At 36.6% G+C, this 24,399-nt stretch overlaps 1 protein-coding gene across 2 annotated transcripts; it reads right to left on the bottom strand.

Moving 5' to 3' along the window:
- Positions 1-1,635: 1,635 nt before the first annotated feature.
- Positions 1,636-19,134, bottom strand: slc43a1a (solute carrier family 43 member 1a). Of its 2 annotated transcripts, none has more exons than XM_039648750.2 (15): positions 18,645-19,134; positions 13,381-13,538; positions 13,026-13,206; positions 12,180-12,235; positions 10,531-10,607; positions 6,789-6,881; positions 5,185-5,312; positions 4,933-5,030; positions 4,688-4,834; positions 4,561-4,593; positions 4,351-4,483; positions 4,020-4,149; positions 2,635-2,708; positions 2,339-2,462; positions 1,636-1,970 (listed from the first exon to the last, which is right to left on the bottom strand). In XM_039648750.2, exons 1-15 carry the CDS (start codon positions 18,647-18,649, stop codon positions 1,779-1,781), a joined length of 1,629 nt encoding a protein of 542 aa, XP_039504684.2. In that variant the 5' UTR covers positions 18,650-19,134; the 3' UTR covers positions 1,636-1,778. The 2 variants fall into 2 exon arrangements, with proteins under 2 accessions (XP_039504684.2, XP_088990905.1); XM_089134779.1 differs by having other exon boundaries at positions 18,744-18,886.
- Positions 19,135-24,399: the final 5,265 nt, after the last annotated feature.

The raw sequence follows: 24,399 nt of genomic DNA, 5'->3' as shown, positions 1-24,399 counted from the left end.
TTGCTCATTTAAATCCAAGCAGCAACTTTTTTTTGTCCAAGCATTGTATATATTATTTCTGTAATTTGTAATGTAAACACACTCTAATATTATAATACAAAAATAGAATATATTAGAACGGTTAGTTCCAATCCTTGATTATGGTTGGTCAATAGCTGTGCTTATTCATGTTAAAACCCATAAAACGAAGAAGGATATTTGATAAAACACAGCCATGACATCACCCAACGGTTCTATGTATCACTCCGCAACACTGCAGTTCCTATGTTGTTTTTATTTGAGTTTTCTTGCATATTACACACATTGGAACGTTGTTGCTGTTCACGGTTAGGGACTATTTTTTTAGCGGAAGGTAGGCTTTTAGTGATTCATTCATGAGAGTTGCACTAATACATATTAAAAAAAGTTACTCGAATCAATGATCATTATTAAAAAAGCCCAATTCTTACAGATCATTAATTTAAAAAAAAAAATTAAAAACCCTTTAAACCGTTTTGCTTTTACCACACAATAAATACTCCGCTTCCCGTTGCGCCCTTCAGCCGTTACTTATTCACGATACAGCACTGCTGTCAGCCGCTCATTGCTTAAATAAATAGAAGTATATAAATAATAACACTGCCTAAAATATTGCAGGAACCACTAGATGGAGACATGCTCCATGAAGACAATAACAATCTTAGATCGAAGACTCAAGGAAACCATTCACAATATGCATTTTTTAATGTTTTTGGTATTTAAAATTTGACATTCTTGCGCTCGGTACATGGATACTCTCTTCCTCTCACACATCTGCATCTCCAATAATCCCATATGGCTTTAACACTTCCATGTCCAGAAAGATCCAATGGCTTTGGTTTCCCACATCTCTAAAATTGAGATTTAAAAGATGACTTTAAATAATAACAGAAGGCACTATTTTCACACAAAAAAATGAGAAGTCATATTGACATTTGAAAGACACTGCTGTAAGCATGATCAGTTCCCAACTTTTAAAAAACACCCAATCAACCCACCCCGCAAGTTTACGCAAATATCACGAATGCATGTTGTATTATATACAAAGCACATCTACTTGCATCATGTCATACACATTAAAAGAGAAACAACATCAAAATAACAGAAATACAAAAATATAATTCCCTTTCAATGAAATATACAGAGGGAAAAAAACTGATAACACAAAAAATTAATTTCTGTTGCTTTATAAAAAAAACCTTGTTAAATCTGCCTGAAATGTTTTTGCTTTGGGATAACACATAATGTAGTGAAACTAAAAGAGGAGAATAAAGTGATACACTTTAAAAAGCTCCATTAGCAGTATATTTGGTGTTCGCTGAAATGCTTGTGTTGATTGTCTCTCAAGTTTTCAATCATAGACAGAAAAACAGGCACAATAATACACACAATAATCAACACTCTTTCTCTTCTGTGAAGGAGAGCAGACGCTGAACAGGCAGAAACCGTTCCCTCTGAGAGTCCAGCGGTTGGCTGAGGTAGTTCATGTCCGTGAATCACAGCCAACGTGTGCGCAGTTCAATAAATATTCCTCTAAAAACTTGTGAAAGCATTGCATACTTTTCACAGGCAGATTTTGAGATTTTTAATACAGATCACTGAACAAGACAATACTGATCTGACATCTGCTCTTGCAAGCGTCAACCACATGTCTCGCATACAACAAAAAATGAAAAAGTTGCGTGTTAAATGAGGATGTTGGGAATGGCAGAGTCGATGCGGCTGAAATGTGTAAAGTCCTGCGACGCTCCGTTATTGAGTTAAGCTTCCTGCGGGACGTGACCGTTGCTGTGTCCGTTGGTCAGAGGCTGGTTTACAGCTTGATCCTCGACAGGAATGTGCCCGTTAGCTTTTCCTTCAGCCCTTTTCTCACGAAGTTGTTTGCGATGGAAGAACAAGTATCCCGGCAACAGGAAACCGGACAGTGAGAAGATCAGAAGCCCCACGTTGATCTGATGGGATTGAAAGAGAATACATTTACCGTTATTTGTCACTGAAAATACCCCTAAACACAAGCCTTGCTGTCTACAACCTACACTAAAAAAAAAAATAAGAGTAATATTTTTTTTTTCCCTCCTAACTGAGATTTTTTCTTTCACAGAGCGTGTCACAATGCATTCTGGGTTTGCCCTGCCTCACCACAAAGGATTAAACTAGTCTTCCAATACAAGCAACTTATTTTCTTATTACTTTTTGGAACGGGTCCATGATGCCTTTAACGTGGTCTTGGTAGGCATCTCACTTCATTTTGGATTTGAGCTATGGATCTTCTGATTCTAGAAACTTCCTAAATATAGCAGGTAAAAACTGCATGTCTTACCCAGTAAGCATCTCCATTCAGAGGTCCCAACATGATCATGAAGAGGGGCTGCTGCAGTAGAGCCAGCACAGCACTGATCATAGACTGCAGCCCGGTGAGTGTGCCAAAATGATTGGATGGGTACCTGCAAGAGAGAGAGAGAGAGTACATACTCAATGCTATACCTACTTAACACACAAATAGGGTAAACCTGATCCTGCCAAGTGCAATTTTATAACCTTTAGATATTATAAGAGCAGGATAAGTCTAAACTTGTGTGTCTTTAAAAAACAGGTTTAGTGTGTGTGTGTACTTACACAGCAGCATACAGGCCTCCACAACACGAGTGAATGAAGCCTCGTACCATAGTATGCAAAATGAAAGTCAGAATCTGGACAAAGAAGAGAATGACAGTTATAAGAACGTAACCGGATGACACATCTACTGTAATTCAGCCAGTTTTTCCCTATGCAAATAAAGTTTGGAGTCAGATTTATTTAATAAACGTTAATAAACTCGAATTTTGAATTATGAATCAAATTAATTTCAAGTAAAAGCTGTTCTTTTGAGCTTTCTATTTATTAAAGAACCCACAAAAATATTTAGCAGCACAACTGTTTTATCGACATTGATAATAATGAGAAATGTTCCTTGAGAATTAAATCAGAATTATATTAGAATGACTTCTGAAGGATCTTGTGACACTGAGTGATGATGCTGAAAATTCAGCTTTACCATCACAGAAATTTAATTTCAATAGAAAACATTGTACTAATATTACTGTTATTACTGTATTTTTTCTTCAAATAAATGCTTATTTCAAAAACATTTGAAAGGGGTTGTTCATTTAACAGTCACACAAATGGATCCAAAGGGCAGGATTCATATTTATAAAAAAAAAATCATGTTTTTATAATATTTTTTCTTTTCTTTTTTGGTGTTTTGAGAAAATTAAAAAAAATGTATATATATATATATATATATAATTAACATTAATGCAATAATTATAACTCATTTTCCCCCACTGAATATAATACATTTTTTTTTAAAGCTGTATTTCATTTTAGAGTCAAGCCTAGGCCTCATAAAAGCAATTTTTGAAATGAGATGGATGCCACAAAAAATGGTGGACAAACTGAGCATTTTAAAAATGCGAAACGCATGTATAATCTGAATTATTGGGTGTGTTTATGTATAAAAGTGTGTTTGTGTGTGAGTGTGTTTTGCACTCTTGATGTTTTATAGATTCACCCCTTCACTGTTGTGTGCTTTTTTTCTGGATCGTGGATGATTTGTAGATTGTACGCACAAAAAAACTCAGTATTTTCACATTTTTGCCAATTTCCCATTCATTTTCCATACGGGTCCCCAACACCCCAAGTGTGACTATTTTTTTTTTACAACCACTTAGACTATTCACATCCAGTCCCCATTTTTTGGGGGTGTTGATATACCAAATACCAACAAAGTCACCAATTTTCGACCATTCCGAGGAAGCTGTGATTTAAAAAAAAAATGTATTTGAATTCTTCGGGACCATTTGGGCTGAACAACCCCAGAGGGGGTTTAAAAAAACCTTAGCGTCCCCAAAGGTTTGATTGTTGGTGTATATATAATATGCTACTGGAATATCCATCAATCCCCTCATAAAGTGAGCTACTTAGCCTGCTAACAGTGTGAATAAGGCCGGTTATGTTGTTACCTGCAGAGGTAGGTTGTCTATGAGTGAGAGGATCCCAAACAGAAAGAGCAGAACATTTGTGAAAGTGAAGGCTCTCATGGCATTGGTCAACTTCTGGATCTTTCTGTCACGCTTTGGTACAGCAACAGCTCTGGCAGGAGACAAAGAAGAATGATTTTTACAGAACGACTGTGACGTACATCCGAGTGAAACAGCCTCTGAGACAAGAACAAATGTAGGCCATGGGGATTGGACAGTTGTGGTTTGCTATTGGTGGATCTCATGTTTGCCCCACATCAAACACATCATCAGAGAAGAGACTACTGAGACCAAAAGAACTTCAATTCCTTACTCTTTCTCTCCTTCCACTGTCTTCTGATCCACCTCACACTCTTTCATCTTCCAGTCCATGATGTATCCAATCAGAGGACAGGTTACCAGACACAAGAGCTGCAGTGTGCCAAAGATGGACGAGTAGAAGCTCACTGGAAGTTAAAATACAGACATTTAATCACATTATCACTTTCATTCATCAAACTAACAAAAGTTTTAAGGGTCTCGCCTTTCAGCTCTGCCTCCACCAGTTCTTCAGGGGCTAAAACAAGACAGAAACGCATTTTAAGTCACCTGGACAGATGGCAGGTTTAATAAATAAAGTGATAACGCACAAGTTGTGTAGCTTGACTTACAGTGCATCTCTCCGTGGGTGACCATGAACTCAAGCATCTTGTTCATGGCTCCCATAAAGAAGATGATTCTCAGCTGAGTCATTCCCATAGTGATCAGACTCCACAGGAAGATGGGAGAGAACACAGAGCGACGGAACGGGACAGAAGCTGAGAAAAGGATTTCCAGGAAGTTCGATTCAGCTACACATTCACACAAGTGTAACAAAGTGTCTCAAAATGTATCACATCATCTCAAAGTGTCTCACGTTGTATATCCTGAGCTACAGCAGACAGTTTCTCGGTTTCTCCCGTCGCCTCTTCAACTGGAGACAATTTGTGGTTTTCAGCTGCATGCATCTTTTCCCTAATAAACGGTTGGAAAAGGAAGGAATTAGGAATTATTATTCAGAAGTTTAAATTCAAAAGTTAAAAGTTAGGTAGGCTATTCTTTAAGTAACACTACTGAGTATTTATGTAATCATTGAGGGTTATATAGGTAACAAAAATGTTGGACTAACATAATCTCTTCAGGGGTAGCAAACCCTTCTACTGGCCAGTTCAGGAAACAGTTGAGCCACACCAGACTTGCCAGGCCGGCCCACGTCCACATGATAACAGTAAACGGCACCCCGGCATCATATATCAGCTGGAGGAAGACAAAGAGACAAAGACAAGATGTAATATTCATGAGGGTTTTTTTCCATTTGTATGACATGCTTGAATGGCCGGTGAAAATAAATATATATTTTGCTTGTCTGCAGCATCTGGTTGATGGTATTAGGTTTGAATGAGGCTGAGGAAAGCATGTTCAACATGACAAAATATCAAAGAACATGTTCCTAAATACACTCCAGCATTACACACATGAGCAGAATATCATTCATCTCTAGAGTAATACTGATAAAGTGACGCTTCCAGTTATAACTGAGGTCAGCATGTACACTAGTTTCAGTAAAACTTATATATACAATACTTTTATTCAGCATCGATATATTAAATTGAATAAAAGTGAAAAGTTTTGAACACTGAAAAAGATGTCTCACTGTTTATACTAAGCACCATTAATATTCGAGCATTGAATCAGCATATCAGAATGATTCAGTAATAATATTGGACAATATTACTGTTTAATGTATTTTTGATCAAATAAATACAAAAGACTTCTTTCAAAAATAACTTTCTAATCAACAGCAAAATGACCATGTTATCCAGTTTTCACAACATGTTCATTGATGAATGAAATTATTCAGAATACATTATAACATCAGATGTTTTTTAAATAAAATGGAAGTACAAGGGGTCCATTCTGATTTCATGTTGGAACTGAAATGATTTAATATCACTTTTATATGATGAAGTTTAAAGGAGAAATGAACCTTTGGTCTAATAACACATCGGTACCTAGTCGACCGTTCTCTGAGATTTGTTTTCATGATAATCGAACGTAAAGAGTTTTATCTCTAAAAACTGTTTAGCGTATAGAAGATATTTTATAAAGAAAGTCCACTTCGTGTAGCCATCTTTGAAAAACACTCTCGACTAGTCAAATCACAAACGACGTGCTAAGTGAGCTGAACTTCATGACGTTCAGCGAACTTCTGAACTGTATGAACGTCGTTCGTGGTTCGACTTGTCGAGACTGTTTTCTCCTGCCTGTATACAAGAAGTGAACTGTCTTTATAAAGTATCTTCTTATTAAACGGTCTGTACACTTACAAAGTTCTCAATGCTTTATTTTGCATGTAGGGACCCTCATTATGTTACTGTGTGAGTGTGGGGCTATTTTGAGCCTTGTTAGTGGTATAAACTAGTGATTTCTTTTTATCTTACTTATTATATGCCCCCATATACTAGCATTATACGCTAAACAGTTTTTAGAGATAAAACTCTTTACATTCGATTATCATGAAAACAAATCTCAGAGAACGGTCGACAAGGTACCAATGTGTTATTAGACCAAAGGTTCATTTTGCGCCAGAGTTCTCCTTTAAGTTGATGATTTCTACACGTGATACAGGTTCTTTCAATCTGATGCAATGTTTCATCAGAGGGTTGATTTCCGAGCATGCCGACTACATGCCAAACTGGTTTAACCTCTATTTACACACGATAGAAAAAATACCTTGACTCCAGGGAAGGTGACAGCCGACGATGCGTATGAGCCAATCATCAGTGACAACACAGTGGAGCTCAGGCTTCCAAACATGTTCGGCAGCTATCACAGGGAGAAAGGACCCGCACATTGTTACCAGAATAGGAAAATCATAAGATGCAGCTGATCCTACATTTGCAATATACAAAAACAGGAACAATAACTAGATTTTATTTATTGAAAACAATCTTTTATTTATGATAACAACAGTGGTGCTTGCCTGACCATGGAAAAACTCACCAACATAACGCTAAGGTGTTCTGGGTGGTTTAATGACAAGTCAAAACTCAAGCGAACATCACTTGTATAACCGCATCACATGTCTAACTGCAATTATGAGAAAAAGTGAAAAATATGCCTGATTCAAATACCAATAATTAACACAAGTAAAGTGTAAAACGAAAACAGAAAACTTTGAGAAAAGCTGTGTGAGAAAAATATATGCTACTGTAAGCATGAAGTCCTGGCATGGATTGTTTTCAAATTTGTTTTCCAAGAACTCTCCGAGCAGTGCTTCATTTTCTAGACTCTTGCAAACTAACAGGAGTGTGCTAGTGCGTTTTACTACCCTGTGTGAAATGAAAAGGTTAAAACACATACTTCTGAGAAAAGGCACATTTATGCTTCCTTTGTGGTTTTCACACTACACAAGAGTGATACAACAACCTAAAGGAAACTGTTACAGAAGGTTGCAAAGCGAACCTTGGAAGAGCACCTATCATGGATTTTTGAAAATGACTGTTCATATGGTGTCGAATATAGCTCTACGGGAACGAAAACATCCTGCAAAGATTTATATCTGAAAGTGCACCGTATATAAAGTTATTGTCTTTCAAAAGTGAGAGTCGACTCTGAGTCTATGAATTGAATTGTTTTTGAAATGAGCCATTAGCTGTTACGTCGTGACGTAGATACAAAACATTAGCTCATTGGCCGCTCCCAACAACTGCGCGCGCAGACTTCACTTCAAGTGTAAACTTGAAGTAAAGTCTAGAACACATTCAAAAACTTCAGCTTAAAGGGTTAGTTCACCCAAAAATGAAAATTCTGTCAGTATTTACTCACCCTCATGTTGTTCCAACCCCCGTAAGACCTTCGTTCATCTTCAGAACACAAATTAAGATATTTAAGATATTAACATCGCTCCTGCATACAGTCCATAGGCTTCTTGATGGAATGACTTGCTGTCCTCGAAAAGTCATTAAAGACATCGTTAAAATAGTCCAAGTGACTTCAGTGGCTCAATCTAAGGTTTATCAAACGACGAGAACACTTTTTGTGCGCAAAAAAACAACAAAAATAACAACTTTATTTCAACTATTCGTTTATTTCTCCCCCTACGTGAGTCAGGTTACTAGTTTAATAGTGTAAGCATCTGTTATTGTACGTCACACGCATCACACACATGACCAGCGTCGGCCAATAGTGAGCCTTCGTGTGACGTAGCTTTACGCTATCACACTACGCTAACTGACTAGAGGCGCACAGAGAAGTAAATGAATAGTTGAAATAAAGTCGTTATTTTTGTTTGTTTTTGCGCACAAAAAGTGTTCTCGTCGCTTGATAAAGTTAAGATTGAGCAACTGTAGTCACTTGGACTATTTTAACGATGTCTTTAATGACTTTTCGATGCCAGCAAGAGTCATTCCCTCAAGAAGCCTATGGACTAGTATTCAGGAGCGATATTAATATCTTAAATATCTTAATTTGTGTTCCGAAGATGAACGAAGGTCTTACGGGGTTGGAACAACATGAGGGTGAGTAAATACTGACAGAATTTTAATTTTTGGGTGAACTAACCCTTTAATCGCATCATGTCGTGAAGACGCTGTGTTCTACATTGCAAAGACAGTTCATCCACTTGTTTTCATTGTCCGGGGACGAGCATGTGAAGAATCAGTGGCTAGAGTTCATATTTGCAACGCCTGAACCTTGTGTTCTCATCATTTTAATGATGAATCATTCAAAAACATAAATGAATTCAAATGTGGATTCGCAAGCCGGTTGTTCCCGAAGGAGGGCTCAGTATCCAGTAATATATGGATCAGGTTCCTCCTCCTCCGAATCACAATCTGTCAGTATTATTAATAATGTTTGCTGTTATGTTTTCTGTAGCATGCAAAATATAGTTATATTGTGTTGTGTGTGTTGTGTACACTCCGCGCAGCTTCTAAGCGGAGTAAAGTTAGTTTTGTTTTTGATATTCACCAGACATTCATTGAAAAATGGCAATTACCTCCTAAACGACTTAGCAAAATATGACTTCGCTCTATATAATAAGAACTGCCCCTCAAAATCCGCCGCAATGTGAGTTTCGCTGGGAAAGCTCGCTCTTGACGGAGACGCGAGTAAGGGACCGTGTGGAAAGTGCACTTTTTCTGACACGTTTGTTCAAACACTAAATACAATTTTCAACACTTGACAAGCTATAATCCTGGTTATGGGCGTTCCGTTGCCGACAGTCTTCCATTGCCTACGGTTTACCAATAACAACTAACTGGGTCATTTGACCAATCGCCGCAGATTCGCGTCACTCAAAGGAGGCGTTCGGGAAAATGAATCGTCGAACGAATCATTTGGGAGTCGTTGAGCAAATCAGTTAAAAATAAATGCATATTATAAGACAAATAAAGTGTTTTTTATCCTTGCATGCACGTTAAACTGTTTTTGGGAACTCCCAAAACAAAAATAGGAACATTTCAAATGCTATGATAGGGGCTCTTTAAAAAACAGTAGAGTCCCCAAAGGAAATGATGTTATTTATTTCTCAGATGTTCATGATAGATGTCAGCAATGTTTATATACTGAAAAGAGAAGGGGACCCAACACATAACCTTGAGTTACACCGATGGTAATTTAATCTTGGAAGGATTAGATTTGTGAATATTAGAATCTCTGAATTGTATCTTTAATCTGAGCATAGTGTGAGAAAGTTTGCTTAGAAGAAACGTCTGAAAAGGAGATTTAAGCAAAACATTTCCGTCCGCTCTTGCCTCATTTGTGATTGGATTTTATAATGTGTAATAAGTACACAAAATCACGGAGGTCACTGACCTGCTGATCACAAGTCACTTCAGATCGTCATAACGACGCACATAGTGGAACAGGGTAAATAATGCGTTCAATGCGATATCAGAACATTGTCTCCATGCTGGTAGTAAATCACTGTCAACAAAGACACAGAGAGTCCTATGCTATGTTTTTCTCAGAAGTGAGCATCAGGATCTCATTGGATAAAAAGCACCATGTGTTGTCTAGTGTGGGGCAGCGTGTACACATACCTGGCCGTAAATGCACAAGGGTAAGTGTGTTTTGGCATCTGCATCTGAGAGCAGCTGATAAATATAGTCATTCTTTCCCACACCAGGTGATATCACTAAACCGATAGGAAAGTCACAATCTGTTTGTTGATGAGTGTGGGTACAACGTTTGTGCCCTTGCTTTGTATCAGCTAGAGGTGGATGGGAGGGAGAGGGCGTCAGAGAAGGCGTGTGGGCAGTTTAGCATTCTAATTGGTGGGCACTGAAAAGGCCAGAATTTCTCCTTCAGTCATGTGCGTCGGGCCTCTGAGTGGCCAAAACATAAATACACGCGCACACACACTTGTCTGGACAACATAAACTTTAAAAAGTGTCATGTGACAGCTGCACTACAAAACATGCAAGTCACCACGGGTGCTCTTTCGCTCTACCGTTTTCTATTTTTTTCTTACCGTGAGAGATGTGAAGGTCAGACAGATCCCTCCAAAGCCATTGAGTGACAGAGCCAGAAAAATGAGTGCAGAGAGTACTAGAATGAAAGGCACAACCATTATTACACAATTGAAACAGCTGTTTGGTCAACTGAAACATGTGAGAATGACTTAGATATGACGCATTATATTATATGTGTCCGCTCCGCTGTATACAGAAGCATATAAATTCTAAATTTACTACTAAATATATTTTAATATATATTTAAATATATAATTGAAACAATCTCAAAAACTATTTCTTATTAAAAAAATTGAAAAAAAAAATGTTTTTGTCAATTTCCAATTCATTTCCTATGGGGGTCAAAGACCAAAATCGTCACTAATTTTTTTACGACCACTTAGCATGCTCGGATCATGAACTCAATTTTTTTGTGTGTTCACATACGTAATGCCAGAAATGTCACCAAGTTCCGTAACATTCCGATGAAGCTGTGATTTTTAAAAATTCAAAACAGATTTTTTGTAGTCTAAATTATATATAAAAGTGTGTTTGTATGTGTGTGTGTGTGGGTGGGTGTAAATTTTTTGCACTTTTGATGCTGTAGAGTGTCACCCCTTTACTGCGGTATACTTCTTTTAAGAATTGTGGCCGATTTGTAGATTGTACAAACAAAAATTCAGAGAATTTTAGTTTTTTGTAAATTTCTCGTTCATTTCCTATGGGTCTGTCATTTCTGACCGAAGACCACGAGTGTGACTATTTTTACGACCACTTAGCATGCTTGAATCATGACCTTAAATTTTTTTTTTTTTTTTTTGTATTCACATACCAAATGCCAAAAAAGTATCATACCCTTGCGATGAAGCTGTGATTTTTAATAATTCAAAACAGAAAATTATTCGGTCAGAAGTGACCGAGGACCATCAGAGGGTTAACTATAATATGATGCAGTCTTTATTAATAGGCTTACATTCTTTTGGAAAGACTTCAAAATGTGGTACAGCAGTCAAACAAAATCTTACTGAAAGCAATCTTTTTTGAGATTTCCACAGCAAATTTGGAACACAACTTGCTTAGATTTATGGATTTTGGTTTTCTTGCAGGTTTTGTGTTCAGAAAATTTTATTAAAAGTAAAATAATGTTCATAAATAATTTTCATAAACTTAAACCTCTACAACTTTTTGTTTCACTTTTTTTTTTAACTTTTGTTTTATACTTCAACAAAAATCTTGCCAGGGGTCAAACTTAAGTTTGTGCTTCAAAACTTCAGATTTTTATTACAGTTTTTTTTTTACTTTTTAAAATTGATGCACAAGGGATATTGATCTATCATTGCTCTATATTTAAAGGCAGCAACAATTCATCAAAAAAGTTTAATCAACTTTACAGTAGTAAAATTGTTTATATTGAAAATAATTTGGCAAAAAAAAAAGAAAAAGTTCTGAAAGTAAAATTATGCTTTTTTTAAAATTCAATAAAATTCAATGAAATCCTTGACTGATAATCAATTATAAAAATAGCCACAAATGAATTATAAACAATGTGTTGTTGAATGTTAAATTATTTTAAAAACTTGAATACATCCAAATAAACAAAATATTGATTGGTGATTGATCACTGCCATAATTCGATGACTCTTGCACATTTATAATGTAGTTCACTCACCTTTTGGTTGATAGGCTGATATAGATATGATCATACAAGAGACCGCAAAACACGCACTGAGAAAAAAATATAATACATGAATAATCGTTAATGAAACAAATACAGACCAAGATACTGTAGAAATACTGTACAAATGTAATCAGGATTCGTACAGACCCTGTACAATGAAATTCAAGCACTACTTTTTGGGGTTTTGTTTTTTGTTTTTTTGGACTACAATCAGAGATATCACTTATCAAACATTATCTTTATTATCTTTCAAATTCTAAAAAAGGTAAATTAATAGATAAATAAAAAATAAACTAATAAAACAAAATGGTACATATAAAGCAGCACATGCAATGACTGTTGTCACTTTAACCATTGAAAGGATACCATGGCAAATATAATGCAGCGTTAATTTTGCATGAAAAGATTGTTTTATTGATCAAATTACAAACTCTATTTTCACATATATTGTCTTTCAATAATTCAAGCAATTTTCAAGTAGGAATATGGCTGTTTTCAAGGGATTTTCAAGGACCGGTTGCATAACCCACTTAGACTAGTCTTACAAGATAGTCATACATTTTTTTTTCTTTAAGACTGGTCAAGTCTTTTTTAAGTCAATTACATAAAAACGTACATTGTCCTAATTAGATACCGAAAATTAAGACTAACGGTCCCTTGAGAGGGTCATACTAGTTCTTAAGACACCATCTTAAAATAATGGCAAGTTTATGCAACTAGCCTGCAACTAACCCTGTGTAATGGAATCCATTAGAATGATAATAACTTGAATATGAAAGTGCTCGTATTTGTACATATTAGTAAGCAATCAGAGCGTTAGTGTATGTGTGTGTTCACCTTCCGCCGAGGCGCAGTGGCCTGGGGCCGAACCGATCCATGAGAATACCCAATGGCAGTGTGGCGGCACTGAGCAGAAATGAGCCAATGGTGAAGCCCAAATTCAACATTTCATCCTGTTCCACACAGCTCAGCCAGTCATCTGGTTTGCTAATGTTCACATTCTCAGTCGTATTTTCTTCTACAGATAGAGAGAGAGAGAGAAGGTCAATGAAAGCAAGAGACAGAGACTTTATTAAGTTTTAATGTCTCCAAGCAGTTCAGGTTTCCCAGGAACTCTGTCTCCATTTTCTTTTTGTGCTAGTTAGAGACTTGAGTTAGGGTGATTGTGTTTGACTTCTGTGCCTGATAATACCTGGACACAGGTGGGAGTAAAAGCCCTCTCTTTTGAGCATGATGAGCAGAGAGCCCCAGCCCAACAGCACAGCCGAACACAACAGATTCTCCAACACCGCTGTGACGGCCATCCACCACCGCCTCCTGAATGCTTGTATTAGAGAGGGAGCCATCCTCCTATCAAACAGAGAAAAAGAGGGTTTATTAAAACAAAATTAATCAAGGGTCTGGCAGTAAACGCATAGCGGTTTATTAAAAGTCCTTGCTGAATAGAAGTATTAATATTTTTCAACAACAACAAAAAACCCTACTGATCCCAGACTGTTGAACAGTAGAGTTTGAATGATTTACACTCGAAAATTATAGACCAGTTTGCATTGACTAGTCCTCCTGTCCTGGAAAAATGCATGGAAAGAATTGTAAGCAAACATGTTATGTTATTCCTGTATCAGTGAGTTCGATTTTAGATCCATTGAAGGTTGCATATAGACAATACAGAGGAACAGAATATGCCACACTTACTTTGATTTTATAGTAAAGCATACCCAGGAGTAAATCTTGTGCACAGGCACTTTTTTATTGATTTTACCTCAGCTTTTCCAAGCAAACAAATTTACGTTCTGGGAATGTTAGCTTTTGGTTCCCAAAATGTTCCTAGAACTTTCCCTTAAGGTTAAGGGAACGTTACCGGAACATTCTCCTTACGTTATAAAAATGGAACCTAAAAATAACCTACATGGAACGTTCCTATAACGTTATTGTTTGAAAAAAATAACCTCATGGGACCATTTGGGAACGTTCTGTGTTTGCTGGGTTAATGCAATGCACTAGATTCATTTGCTTTTGTAATGTGGATATAAATTCTGCATTACATACTGGATCAAAGATTTCCTTTCAGTGTTAGTTTGGTTTTAAAAACAGGGGTACCACAGGGTTATGTGTTGTTGTCACCACTCTTACTCTCAATGCCAATGATCTATAGAGTAGCTAATACATCTGGGTAGGGTTGCATCAGCCATTTGTAAGTTCTTTCTTAAATTGGAATGTAAAGTCCACATTAGAGGCTTAGTAACTTGTAACTAGCTAGTTTGTAACTAAAGGAGTAGTTCACTTTTAAAAAAAACCTTTGCTGATAATTTACTCACCCCCATGTCATCCAAGATGTCTATGTCTTTCTTTCTTCAGTCGAAAAGAAATTAAGGTTTTGATGAAAACATTCCAGGATTTTCTCCATATAATGAACTTCAATGGGAACCAAACGGTTCAAGGTCCAAATGAGAGTTTCAGTGCAAACTGTTCAAAGGGCTTCAAACGATTCCAGACGACGAATAAGGGTCTTATCAAGGACCCTTTGAGTCATGACTCGAAAAAAATTTGTTCATTTTGATGAACGAGTTTGAACAGGGGAGTCAAGAACGTTCATCACAGAACAGAGCATGGCGAACATTTGAGCTTATAAAACTTAAACTTTTTTTTTTTAAATGAGCGATAGTTTCGCTTGATAAGACCCTTATTCATCGTCTGGAATCGTTTAAAGCCCTTTGAACAGTTTGCACTGAAACTCTCATTTGGATCTTGAACCATTTGGTTCCCACTGAAGTCCATTATATGGAGAAAAATGCTGGAATGTTTTCATCAAAAACCTTAATTTCTTTTCAACTGAAGAAAGAAAGACATGGACATCTTGGATGACATGGAGGTGAGTAAATTATCAGCAAAAGTGTTTTTTAAAGTGAACTACTCCTTAACTCTGTACTAAAGTATTGCGCAGTCGCATAATATGATGTTTGTGGTTGTGATTGAAGACTGCAACAAATCAAGTGCTTTGCACATAGTAAATGTAAGGAAAACAAAATAACTGATCTTCAATGTTAATTCTGGTGAACACCATGAGTAAGGGAAACTAATGTTTAATGATAAGGCTGTTGAAAGTATGGAACATTTTAAGTATTTGGGACAATATGATACAAGCCTTAATTCTGGTGAAAATGTAAACAATATTTTAAGGTCAAAGGTTGAGCTTTAATGTCATGGGCCGTTTACAGGACACCGTTTTCATCTAAAAACCAAAAACTTTATGTGTTTTGGCCGTTCATGTAGTTTTGGAGGCCAGTTTTGAAAACGTAAACTTTTGAAAATAAAGTTTCAAGGTCCTTTTGCTTTTCATGAGAAGTCAAACTTTTTAGCTGCAGGCACTATTAAATTACTCTTAAGACAAGTCGATTTCTTAAAAAATATCATTTCAAATGTCATTTCCATCTCAGAATGCTACTAAACACATCGCTGGAGGAAATTTTCATGACATTTCATTCCTGAAATCTCTGGCAATTCTTGTGAATTGTAAAAGAGAGACACGCCTAACCATTTCACACTACCAGTCAAAAAAGCTCTTTAAACAGGGGTGTGTCCATTCAATTTGCATTACCTGCTGTTTGTGAAACAACTTGAAAAAACCACCAGCAATCTCATGTGATGTTATGAAACAAATTAGAACCATGAATTTGATTAATAAATTAGAGCTTATGACCTAAAGGTAAGTCAAACGTGTATCCTCTGATTAGAGATTGAAAAAAAGTGAGTCCAAGTTTTTTGTTTGTGAACCGGGTCAACTTATCCCATGACATGACTGCAAGAGTTAGGTCAGTATAACTTGGATAACCAAAACATCTACTAACACACACACACACAATAAAGAAAGAAAGAGATAAGAGTAAGGGGGTGGGGGTATAGGCAATACAAAGAGGGAAACAGTAGAGAGAAGAAACTGCAGGGATCTCAGCAGGACACTGATTCAGCGTGTTGTGTTTAATACGATTAGATGCAGTCCACTAGATGTCTTTGTCCTCAACACACAGGCTTATGGAAGGATTTTTTTTGTAACTCACACGTGGCACGTGCTCAAAGTCATTTCCACCGATATTCTCCTGAATGAGGGAAAGCAGGTTTCACTACCTGTCAGTTTCACAAAGGTAGAAAGCCTTTCCCATTTAGGCAGATTACACTTTTTTTATCTTCAAGAGGATTCAGTTTAGGTCAGTTGGATGTGTGTTTGTTTACAGTATGAGTGGAGACAGTTTGGAGTTATCGTGTTATCACGTGTTTAGTGAAAACAGTAGGTATCTACTTGCAAACCTTCTGCCACAGGTGTGTGAACCACATTGCAGTTAAAAAGTAACTATTAATAGTTCTGTCCAGTGTGTCCTGTGTCACTTGACTGGAACAATTCAAGTTCTGTGTGTGTTGACCACACAGAAAGGTCCTGTACACCTATTCATTGTTCTCTGGGCAGAGATATGGAGGATGGCACCTATAAAATGCTTCTTCCAGTCCTGGGCCATGTGAATTTTACAGTTGATCCTGTAACACACCTTTAGTAGAGGATGCTTTTATAATAAAGTTCAAGCACCAAAAGTGAGTGAGTCTTGGGAGCATTTTAAGATTATTTTAGAATTTTTTACTTCATCGAAATGGTACAAAACTTGGTAAAGGTTTTGGCACTTGCTATGTGAACACAAAAAACTAAAATCATGGACATGAATCATGATTTGAAAAGGTTAAATGGTCCTGAAAAACAATTGTCACACTTGTGCTCCTCACGGTCAAAAATGACCATATTGGAAATGAATGGGAGATGAATTTAGTGAAAAATTTTGCACTTGGCCAAACAAAATCTTATTGAAAGCTCATTTTTTGAGATATCAAGCTCAAATTTGGAACACAACGTCTAGATTTATGGCTTTGATTTAAACGTGTTTTTGAAAATATATATTTCATATAAAAATAGTGGATTTTTCATGACAATAAACCTAAAATTTGGAGACTTTTTTAAAGGAGAACTCTGGCGCAAAATGAACCTTTGGTCTAATAACACATTGGTACCTAGTCAACCGTTCTCTGAGATTTGTTTTCATGATAATCGAATGTAAAGAGTTTTATCTCAAAAACTATTTAGCGTATAATTCTAGTAATGGGGGCATTTAATAAGTAAAAAGAAATCACTAGTTTATACCACTAACACGGCTCAAAATAGCCCCCCCCCCCACACACACACACACAGTAACATAATAAAGGGTTATCTACATGCAAAACAAAGTATTGAGAACTTTGTAAGTGTAGACTGTTTAATAATTGGCGATATTTTATAGACAATTAAATGCCCCCATTACTAGCATTATATGCTAAACAGTTTTTAGAGATAAAACTCTTTACATTCGATTATCATGACAACAAATCTCAGAGAACGGTTGACTAGGTACCAATGTGTTATTAGACCAAAGGCTCATTTTGCGCCAGAATTCACCTTTAAAAACGTTTTGTCACTTCAGCAATAATCTGCCAAGTGTCGTAATTTAATTGAAATACAATTTTAAAAATGTGGTCATTTTTGACAAAGAGCTCCAGAGGGTTAACTGTGCCCCTAACTTCCCATTTGAATCAAATCCTTAGATTTCTTTATGCTCTCTGATAGTAATAGAATGTAATAATGTCGTGCCTCTGGTGAGCAGTCGAATCTTTTAAATGGACAATTCTTCCATGCTCCAACACAGTGACCGAACCGAGTCTTTCTGAAACATCATGACTTTTAAAATTTGAACAGACTGTAAAACACTGGGCATCAAACGACTGAGGATCCCAATTAGGCAGCGTGTTCCACCATCATTAGAAACAATGGATTTAAATCGTTCGATTGGCAATAATCGAATCGATTCCTCAATAAAGATCCACCAGAGACACGCGGCGGGGGAAATGGTTTTCTGATATAAACACCGGAGCCTGAAACGCTGAGAGTTTTGCCCTCGCTGTATTTCCCCAGAGGACAAAGGGTTTGGCTTTCTCGGCGTGTCCCAAGGAGAAACAAATTTAGGGTCTACTTTCTCGACGGGATTAAACAAACACACGTTTTTTTCTCTCAGCCGGTGAGAGATGCTCATCCACAACGTTACAATAAAACACGCCTTGTCTTACGCGCAGTCTAAAGTAGAAAGTTGGCTCATTTAAAATACATTTTTGCTCCTTTAAAATGAACAAATTGACATTTTCTGTTTATGAAGAAATATAGGCCTATATACTTTAGAAGAAGACAGAAAACGTATTAAAAGCTGAACTCACAGTCAGAACCCGCCCGCCACGTGTCTGTATTTGTAGTTACCAAAGTCTCTATTTACATTAGTCTAAAGATGAACCCTTCAACCTACACAACATGTGTTTGTCCCTTAATCTTCCTTAAAATTTTACTTTTTTATAAAAAAAAAAAATATGATGGCTTAAATTGAATTAGCTTACCTCATTTCTGTATGATTTCCGAATGTCGACCGTACGTTGTTTCCTGGTTTTCTTTTCTTCAGGTTTCGGCGCTAAAACAGAATACAGATAACTTCCTACCAACTCTCCTGTTGCCGCCGAAGTCAACTTGATAGTGGAGTTATCTGGCCTGAGCTTCTGTTTCCTGTGTTACTAGCCTCCAGTATTTAACAATGATGGATAGAGTGAGAGTAGGCTATACAGTAGGTCCTCGTTGTTCCCCCTTTTTCTTGTAGTGCTCCCGTGGGCGTAGCTTTACTTTTTGCATTTTGATACTGTACTTACATTCTTAAAGGGTACAGGCTACAATGCCCTTACAAAAATAGTTAGATACACATTGGTTAACAGTTTTTACTGTGACAATCCTAAATTAAAACAGAATATCCCTTAAACATTTAGTATTTTAACATTTCTGCTGTTTTGTTTAGGCTACTTCTGCATGAGTTATGTTAGTTATGCATGGCTATAAAGAGGCTACCGCTGTGACTAGCCGTAACCATGGCATTTTAACGAACATAGTAAACATTTTAAGAGTTGAGTTTGGTAGATATAGACTTATTAAAATATGTTGTATTATTATCTTTATAAACTTTTTTTGATTATTTTATATGTAATTGTTATAGTAATTTAGTTGTGATATTGACAATTACTCAAAATATCCAATTACAAAGAACCCAGAATTAAAGCAATACAATAACATTAAATATATCAGTGTGTGTGTGTGTGTAACGTTATAATCAAAATTATTCAACCGCCCAGATACTGTAATTATTTACCAATGTAAGCTTTTCTCGAGATACTGGGTTTAAAAAAAGAAAAATGCATCTACAGTATAACAGCTGTTAGTGGCAAGTTTAGTGATACTGTCAATAATGTAATGTTTTTGAGCTATAAGATTTTTTTGTAATGCAGCGTTCATAATTATTCAACCTCTTATTCGACACTGCTGTTTTTAAGTAACTTATTTGTATGGTATACAGAATTGTAGTAAAACACAATTAAGCCTTTGGAGGACAAAACTGAATTATAGCTTGTTCTGTTAACCGTGCATGTGCTAAAGTTGAGCATAAATATGGTCCAAAGAGCTCTCACAAAAGCTTAAACAATTTGTTTATTTAATATAGAGAACATTTGAAAGTCTATGTCTACAAGAAGATTTCCATAACACTAACATCACAGCTGGCAGCCTTCTTCATAAGTTTAAAATATGTTGTACCGCAGGAAACCCTGGGTTTTGAAGAAAATGAACAATAATGGGTAATAAATTGTTTGATGAGATTAACTGAGAAAAGCCCTCAATTTACTGCCAAAGACTGTCAATTTTCCCTGATGAAACCAGGAAAAAACATTTCAGTATAAGAAATGGACAACACTGTAAAAAAATATTGTTGGTTTAACTAAAAAAAAATGAAGTAACCTGGTTGCCTTAAAATATTAAGTTCATTGAAATAAAAAAATGAGTTAATAAGCTACAATGGAGGAGGTTGATTTAATCATCAGAAACTCAAAATATCATGTTATCTGAACAACATAAGAAAAGAAAAAGAAAAAAAATGTTGTGATTACAAATCATGAAAATATTTTTTTTTACAGTGAAGCCTTCATATTGGGACATCTTGATTAATGCTCTCTTGACCAATTAAAAGGAACACAAAAGGCCGACTTGAATTTGCTAAAATTGATTTGGATAGATCTGTGGACTTCTGGAAGAATGTTTTGTGGAGTGATATGACCAAAATGTAACTTTTTGGACCCATGGATCAGCGATAGGCAAAGCTTGAGCAGAACAACAGCACCTCCATGTTCAAATTGCTTACACAGTTTTTGAAACTATGGCTCTATTTCTCAAAACTCTAAAAGATGCAAAGCGAATACAAAAGCAAACACTCTAAAAATGCTATTTTTGTAAGAATACACAAAATTATTAGCCACATCCACGCCAAAATACACACAGATGTGAAAAATGTAAAACCCTATCTTGTGTCTTTTGCTTGTTCAGTGGAGTTTGTCATAGCACTCCAACACAAAAATGCACTGTATATACATTATGCATTTTACACAGTTAACTGAATCAATACTGAACTGACTTGAGCTGAATAATGACACTATTGGCTTGTTAGGGCTGATTTACAGAAAAATTTCAATGTGTTACTCTTGTGAATGTATGTATCATATGTATGTATGTACTGTATACCATCATGCTGGTAAGATATGTATTAATAAGAAATAAATATCATATAGTGCCCCCTGCTGATAAGAGATGGAATGATATCACCGTCTGCTGGTCATGTCAAAGGTTGTTTAAAGCGATGAACATGCATTATTTGAACATGATGACATTTTTTTGAATGTCATAGATTACATCTTAGTTGATTACATCAAGTAAAAACATTTATTCCATATTTTATTTGTATTTTTTAAAAAATATTGCTCATTACTTTGTTCTTGTCTATGTTCTTGACATTATGTATTTACAGGTTTAGTTTACCAACAGAATGAGGACGATTACTCCGAATTTCTGTGAGAATACATGCTAAACTTTACAAAGTGCTATTCATATAGTTACAGAAAGCCTTTGTATTTAGAGGCAATCTAATGGCGCTTATGGCGGTAACCATGATGGCGACCGAGGTCAATAATGGGGTCACAGTGACCTCTGGTGGTGGATTGTAGAATCTCTGGAGGCTGACGAAATCACGGCCATTCTATCAGTGTGCTGAAGAGAATTTTTTTATTCAGAACCTTACAGGGTTCTGTCTGGTCAGATGGTTCATAATATTATATAAGAACCTTTTAGGGCTGCCATTCATGGGAACATTTTATGTATTTAGTTTTGTTTTTTAATAAAATTAATGAAAAAAAAGAATAATAAAAAAGAATATTAAAAAAAAAGAAGTCCATAACATAATATATGTAGTGATTAATTAAGTACGCAATTGAGATAGAGAGAAATAGTGGAGCTGGGATATAAACACATGGTACCACATCCACTGTAGGCTACAGACTGAGCAAAAGAACTGAACAAAACAGGGAGTACTTCTATCACTTTTAACTAAACGAGGGAACTAATGAGATAATTGAAGGACATCGGGTGAACTAAATTAATCAGACAGGGGGAAGAGGGGGAGACACAATGAAACATTAGGCTACTCTGAGCTGAAAGTTTATTTTATCTGCATTCAAGGTGCACATAGTAGGCTACACACCATCTGTGTAAACCTTAACCCTTTCTGACAATAATCAGCTTCTTCCTGATCAGACACGTGTCTGTAATTCGATGGTTAAAACTGGCCTCCTCAAACCCAAAATACACACCGCAACACTCTCTCTGTCACAAGAAATTAACCCAGCTTCCACTCCAAGATAGACACAATCAATCATAGATGGGCTACAATTCCTCCTTATCTCAGTAATTAGCACCACTGGAGTGATAGGCTACTAATGACTTGCATTTAAAGACTGAGTGGTAATGGGGCATCAAAAACCATCCAGTGTTCAAAAGGAAACATTACCAGGGATTGCAGACAGTCGTATCATATCAACATTTGAGTGTTCCCATCTGAAAGTAGGCTATCAAGGAAGTGGGAATGGAAGGCTATCACTTTTATTGTTATCCTCAATTTGCCTTTAAGCCAGCAATGTCGAGCGGGAATACGAATGTAATTCAGTTCAAAAAGTTTGAGCAGATATGGGTTCATTCCGACCTACGGTCAGGGGCGCAACTACCCAGTTTCAGAGGGGTATGCAGCAACAATTTTAGCGCCCCCCCCCCCCCCCCCCCCAAAAAAAAAAAAAAAGAATACATAAATAAATAAAATAATTGTAAGTGTGCTGTGTAATAAGTGAATAGGAAGAAATGAGAGCTAACAGAAAAAAATAAGTGCAAAATTGTCGTTTATTAACACAATTAAACTATAGCTACTCCACCTTGATGAACCCCCCCTAAGAAAACTATAAGCTCCATTGTAACAGCAATACCAGTGTTTCTCACAGGATTTTAGGTAAAACTGTGGTAGGTGGACCTCTGTTTCTCTAGGGGGGTTCGGGGGCATGCTCCCCCGTAAGAAAATTTTGTGTTCTGTAATGTTAAATTCAGCAGACTAGTGCACTTTGAGAGTTCAAAATTAAAAGCTCCAACCCATATTCAGGGTGCAAATTAAACAGAGAAAATTTTGATCCTCTTTTAGTTAGTGTCTGTCTAAATTACACTACAACAAAATAATAGTTATTATATTAATCCCATGATAGTAATTGCCATAAAGGCTATTGTAAAACAAATGCACAGAAAAATAAAGGAAACTTTCATAATTAGTTTTGCACTAATTTCTATACTTGAAAGATACTTGCGCATAATGACATATTTCATAGGCTGCAGTGTGTCAGAAAAAAAAACTAAAGCTGATTTTTTTTACTAATGCATTACACCAGCACAGCGCCGCCAATTAAGCAAAAAACAAAACAAAAACAAACAACAAACAAACAAATGGGCCGCCGATGTATGAGTTTTGTGGGCCGTTAAGACAAATAAATTAAAAAAGGATGAAATGTATTGTCTGAAAAGCACGTCGGCCCAGCGGGAATCTCCCGGTAGTCCCGATGGCCACCGAGATATAGATAGCCATGCCTGGATGTCACATTTTAAATCCTACCTGTTGGATTTCAGCAATGCATGCAGTTATTTAGCTGCTGTCGCATCAATTGACATGCCATCTCCTTTTCTCTCTTTCTTTTTCTATTTTGAGCCCCACAGCATTTTGTTTTATCCATCTTTTTCGACGACAACTAACTACTCGTACCTACTCGCTCAGCGCTCACGGCGCCCCCGCCCGCTCGCGATATTACCCGCCCCCTTCTCCATGAGGGCGCCTACTCTAGCCTAGCTGTTAGTCCTCTAAAATTTTATATAACAATGAAGGAATGCAGAAATCGTTTAGAAACGCACAACGGCAGCTACATATAGAAATAGCTGCCGTTATAGCCTATATATATTTTTTTTTTTTTTTTTTTTTTTACCATCGCTTTGGCGCCCCCCATTGTGCTGCGCCCCTATGCGCCGCATATAGCGCATACCCACTTTTTGCGCCACTGCCTACGGTGCTTCATGAAGTTCATGTAGCTACTTTTTCACTGCTATGCTGCAAAAGTTCTTCATCGAGATCTTTAACGTCCTTATCAGTTTTTCTTACAAATACATGACATTATATTTAATAAAAAATAGGTTTCCAGTGACGTTTTAAAAAGCTTTAGAGGAGCGAATCTTGAGCAGTAGACCTGTTTGATTAAAGTCACCATGAAAACAAAATTATTCGTATAAATTTAATGGAATATTGCCGTATTTATTACAAAAAAATTCATGTGCCCTCATAATCTTTAATCTTTAAAATAACTTCCCATCCCTCTTGCAGTGACTTCTCTTCTCTTATCACGTGACGCCATCTTGTGGTGAGACGCGGGAATTCATTGCATTATGGGTATTCTACAGCCGTTGAGTGTACATTGGTTGTTAATAGCTGTGTCTGAAACCGCTCACTCGTTCACTCATTCACTAATCCCTATATAGTGTATGGCATTTGAGTGCACTATATCTGCAAGGAGTGAACGAGATGAAGTGAGTGAATTCGGACGCTGACATTTACACTGTGCGTCGGAGAGTTGGAGCTGTCGCAGAAAAGGCTTCGTCACGCGTACTGATAAAACTCCTTTTAACTTACATTACCTACTTTATAAAATAATATTA

This window comes from Pimephales promelas, chromosome 9 (genome assembly GCF_988280905.1).
Source record: "Pimephales promelas chromosome 9, fPimPro1.hap1.1, whole genome shotgun sequence".
Taxonomy (NCBI): Eukaryota; Metazoa; Chordata; class Actinopteri; order Cypriniformes; family Leuciscidae; genus Pimephales; species Pimephales promelas.
This window is presented reverse-complemented; position numbering and strand designations above follow the sequence as displayed.

What these genes read in the sequence shown, in the direction of transcription:
- slc43a1a (XM_039648750.2), bottom strand. An exon ending in TTACTCCCACCTGTGTCCAG is followed by an intron (nt 13,207 to 13,380) that starts GTATTATCAGGC and finishes CTCTATCTGTAG; the next exon opens with AAGAAAATACGACTGAGAAT. An exon ending in TAGACAACCTACCTCTGCAG is followed by an intron (nt 2,709 to 4,019) that starts GTAACAACATAA and finishes TTCTTTGTCCAG; the next exon opens with ATTCTGACTTTCATTTTGCA.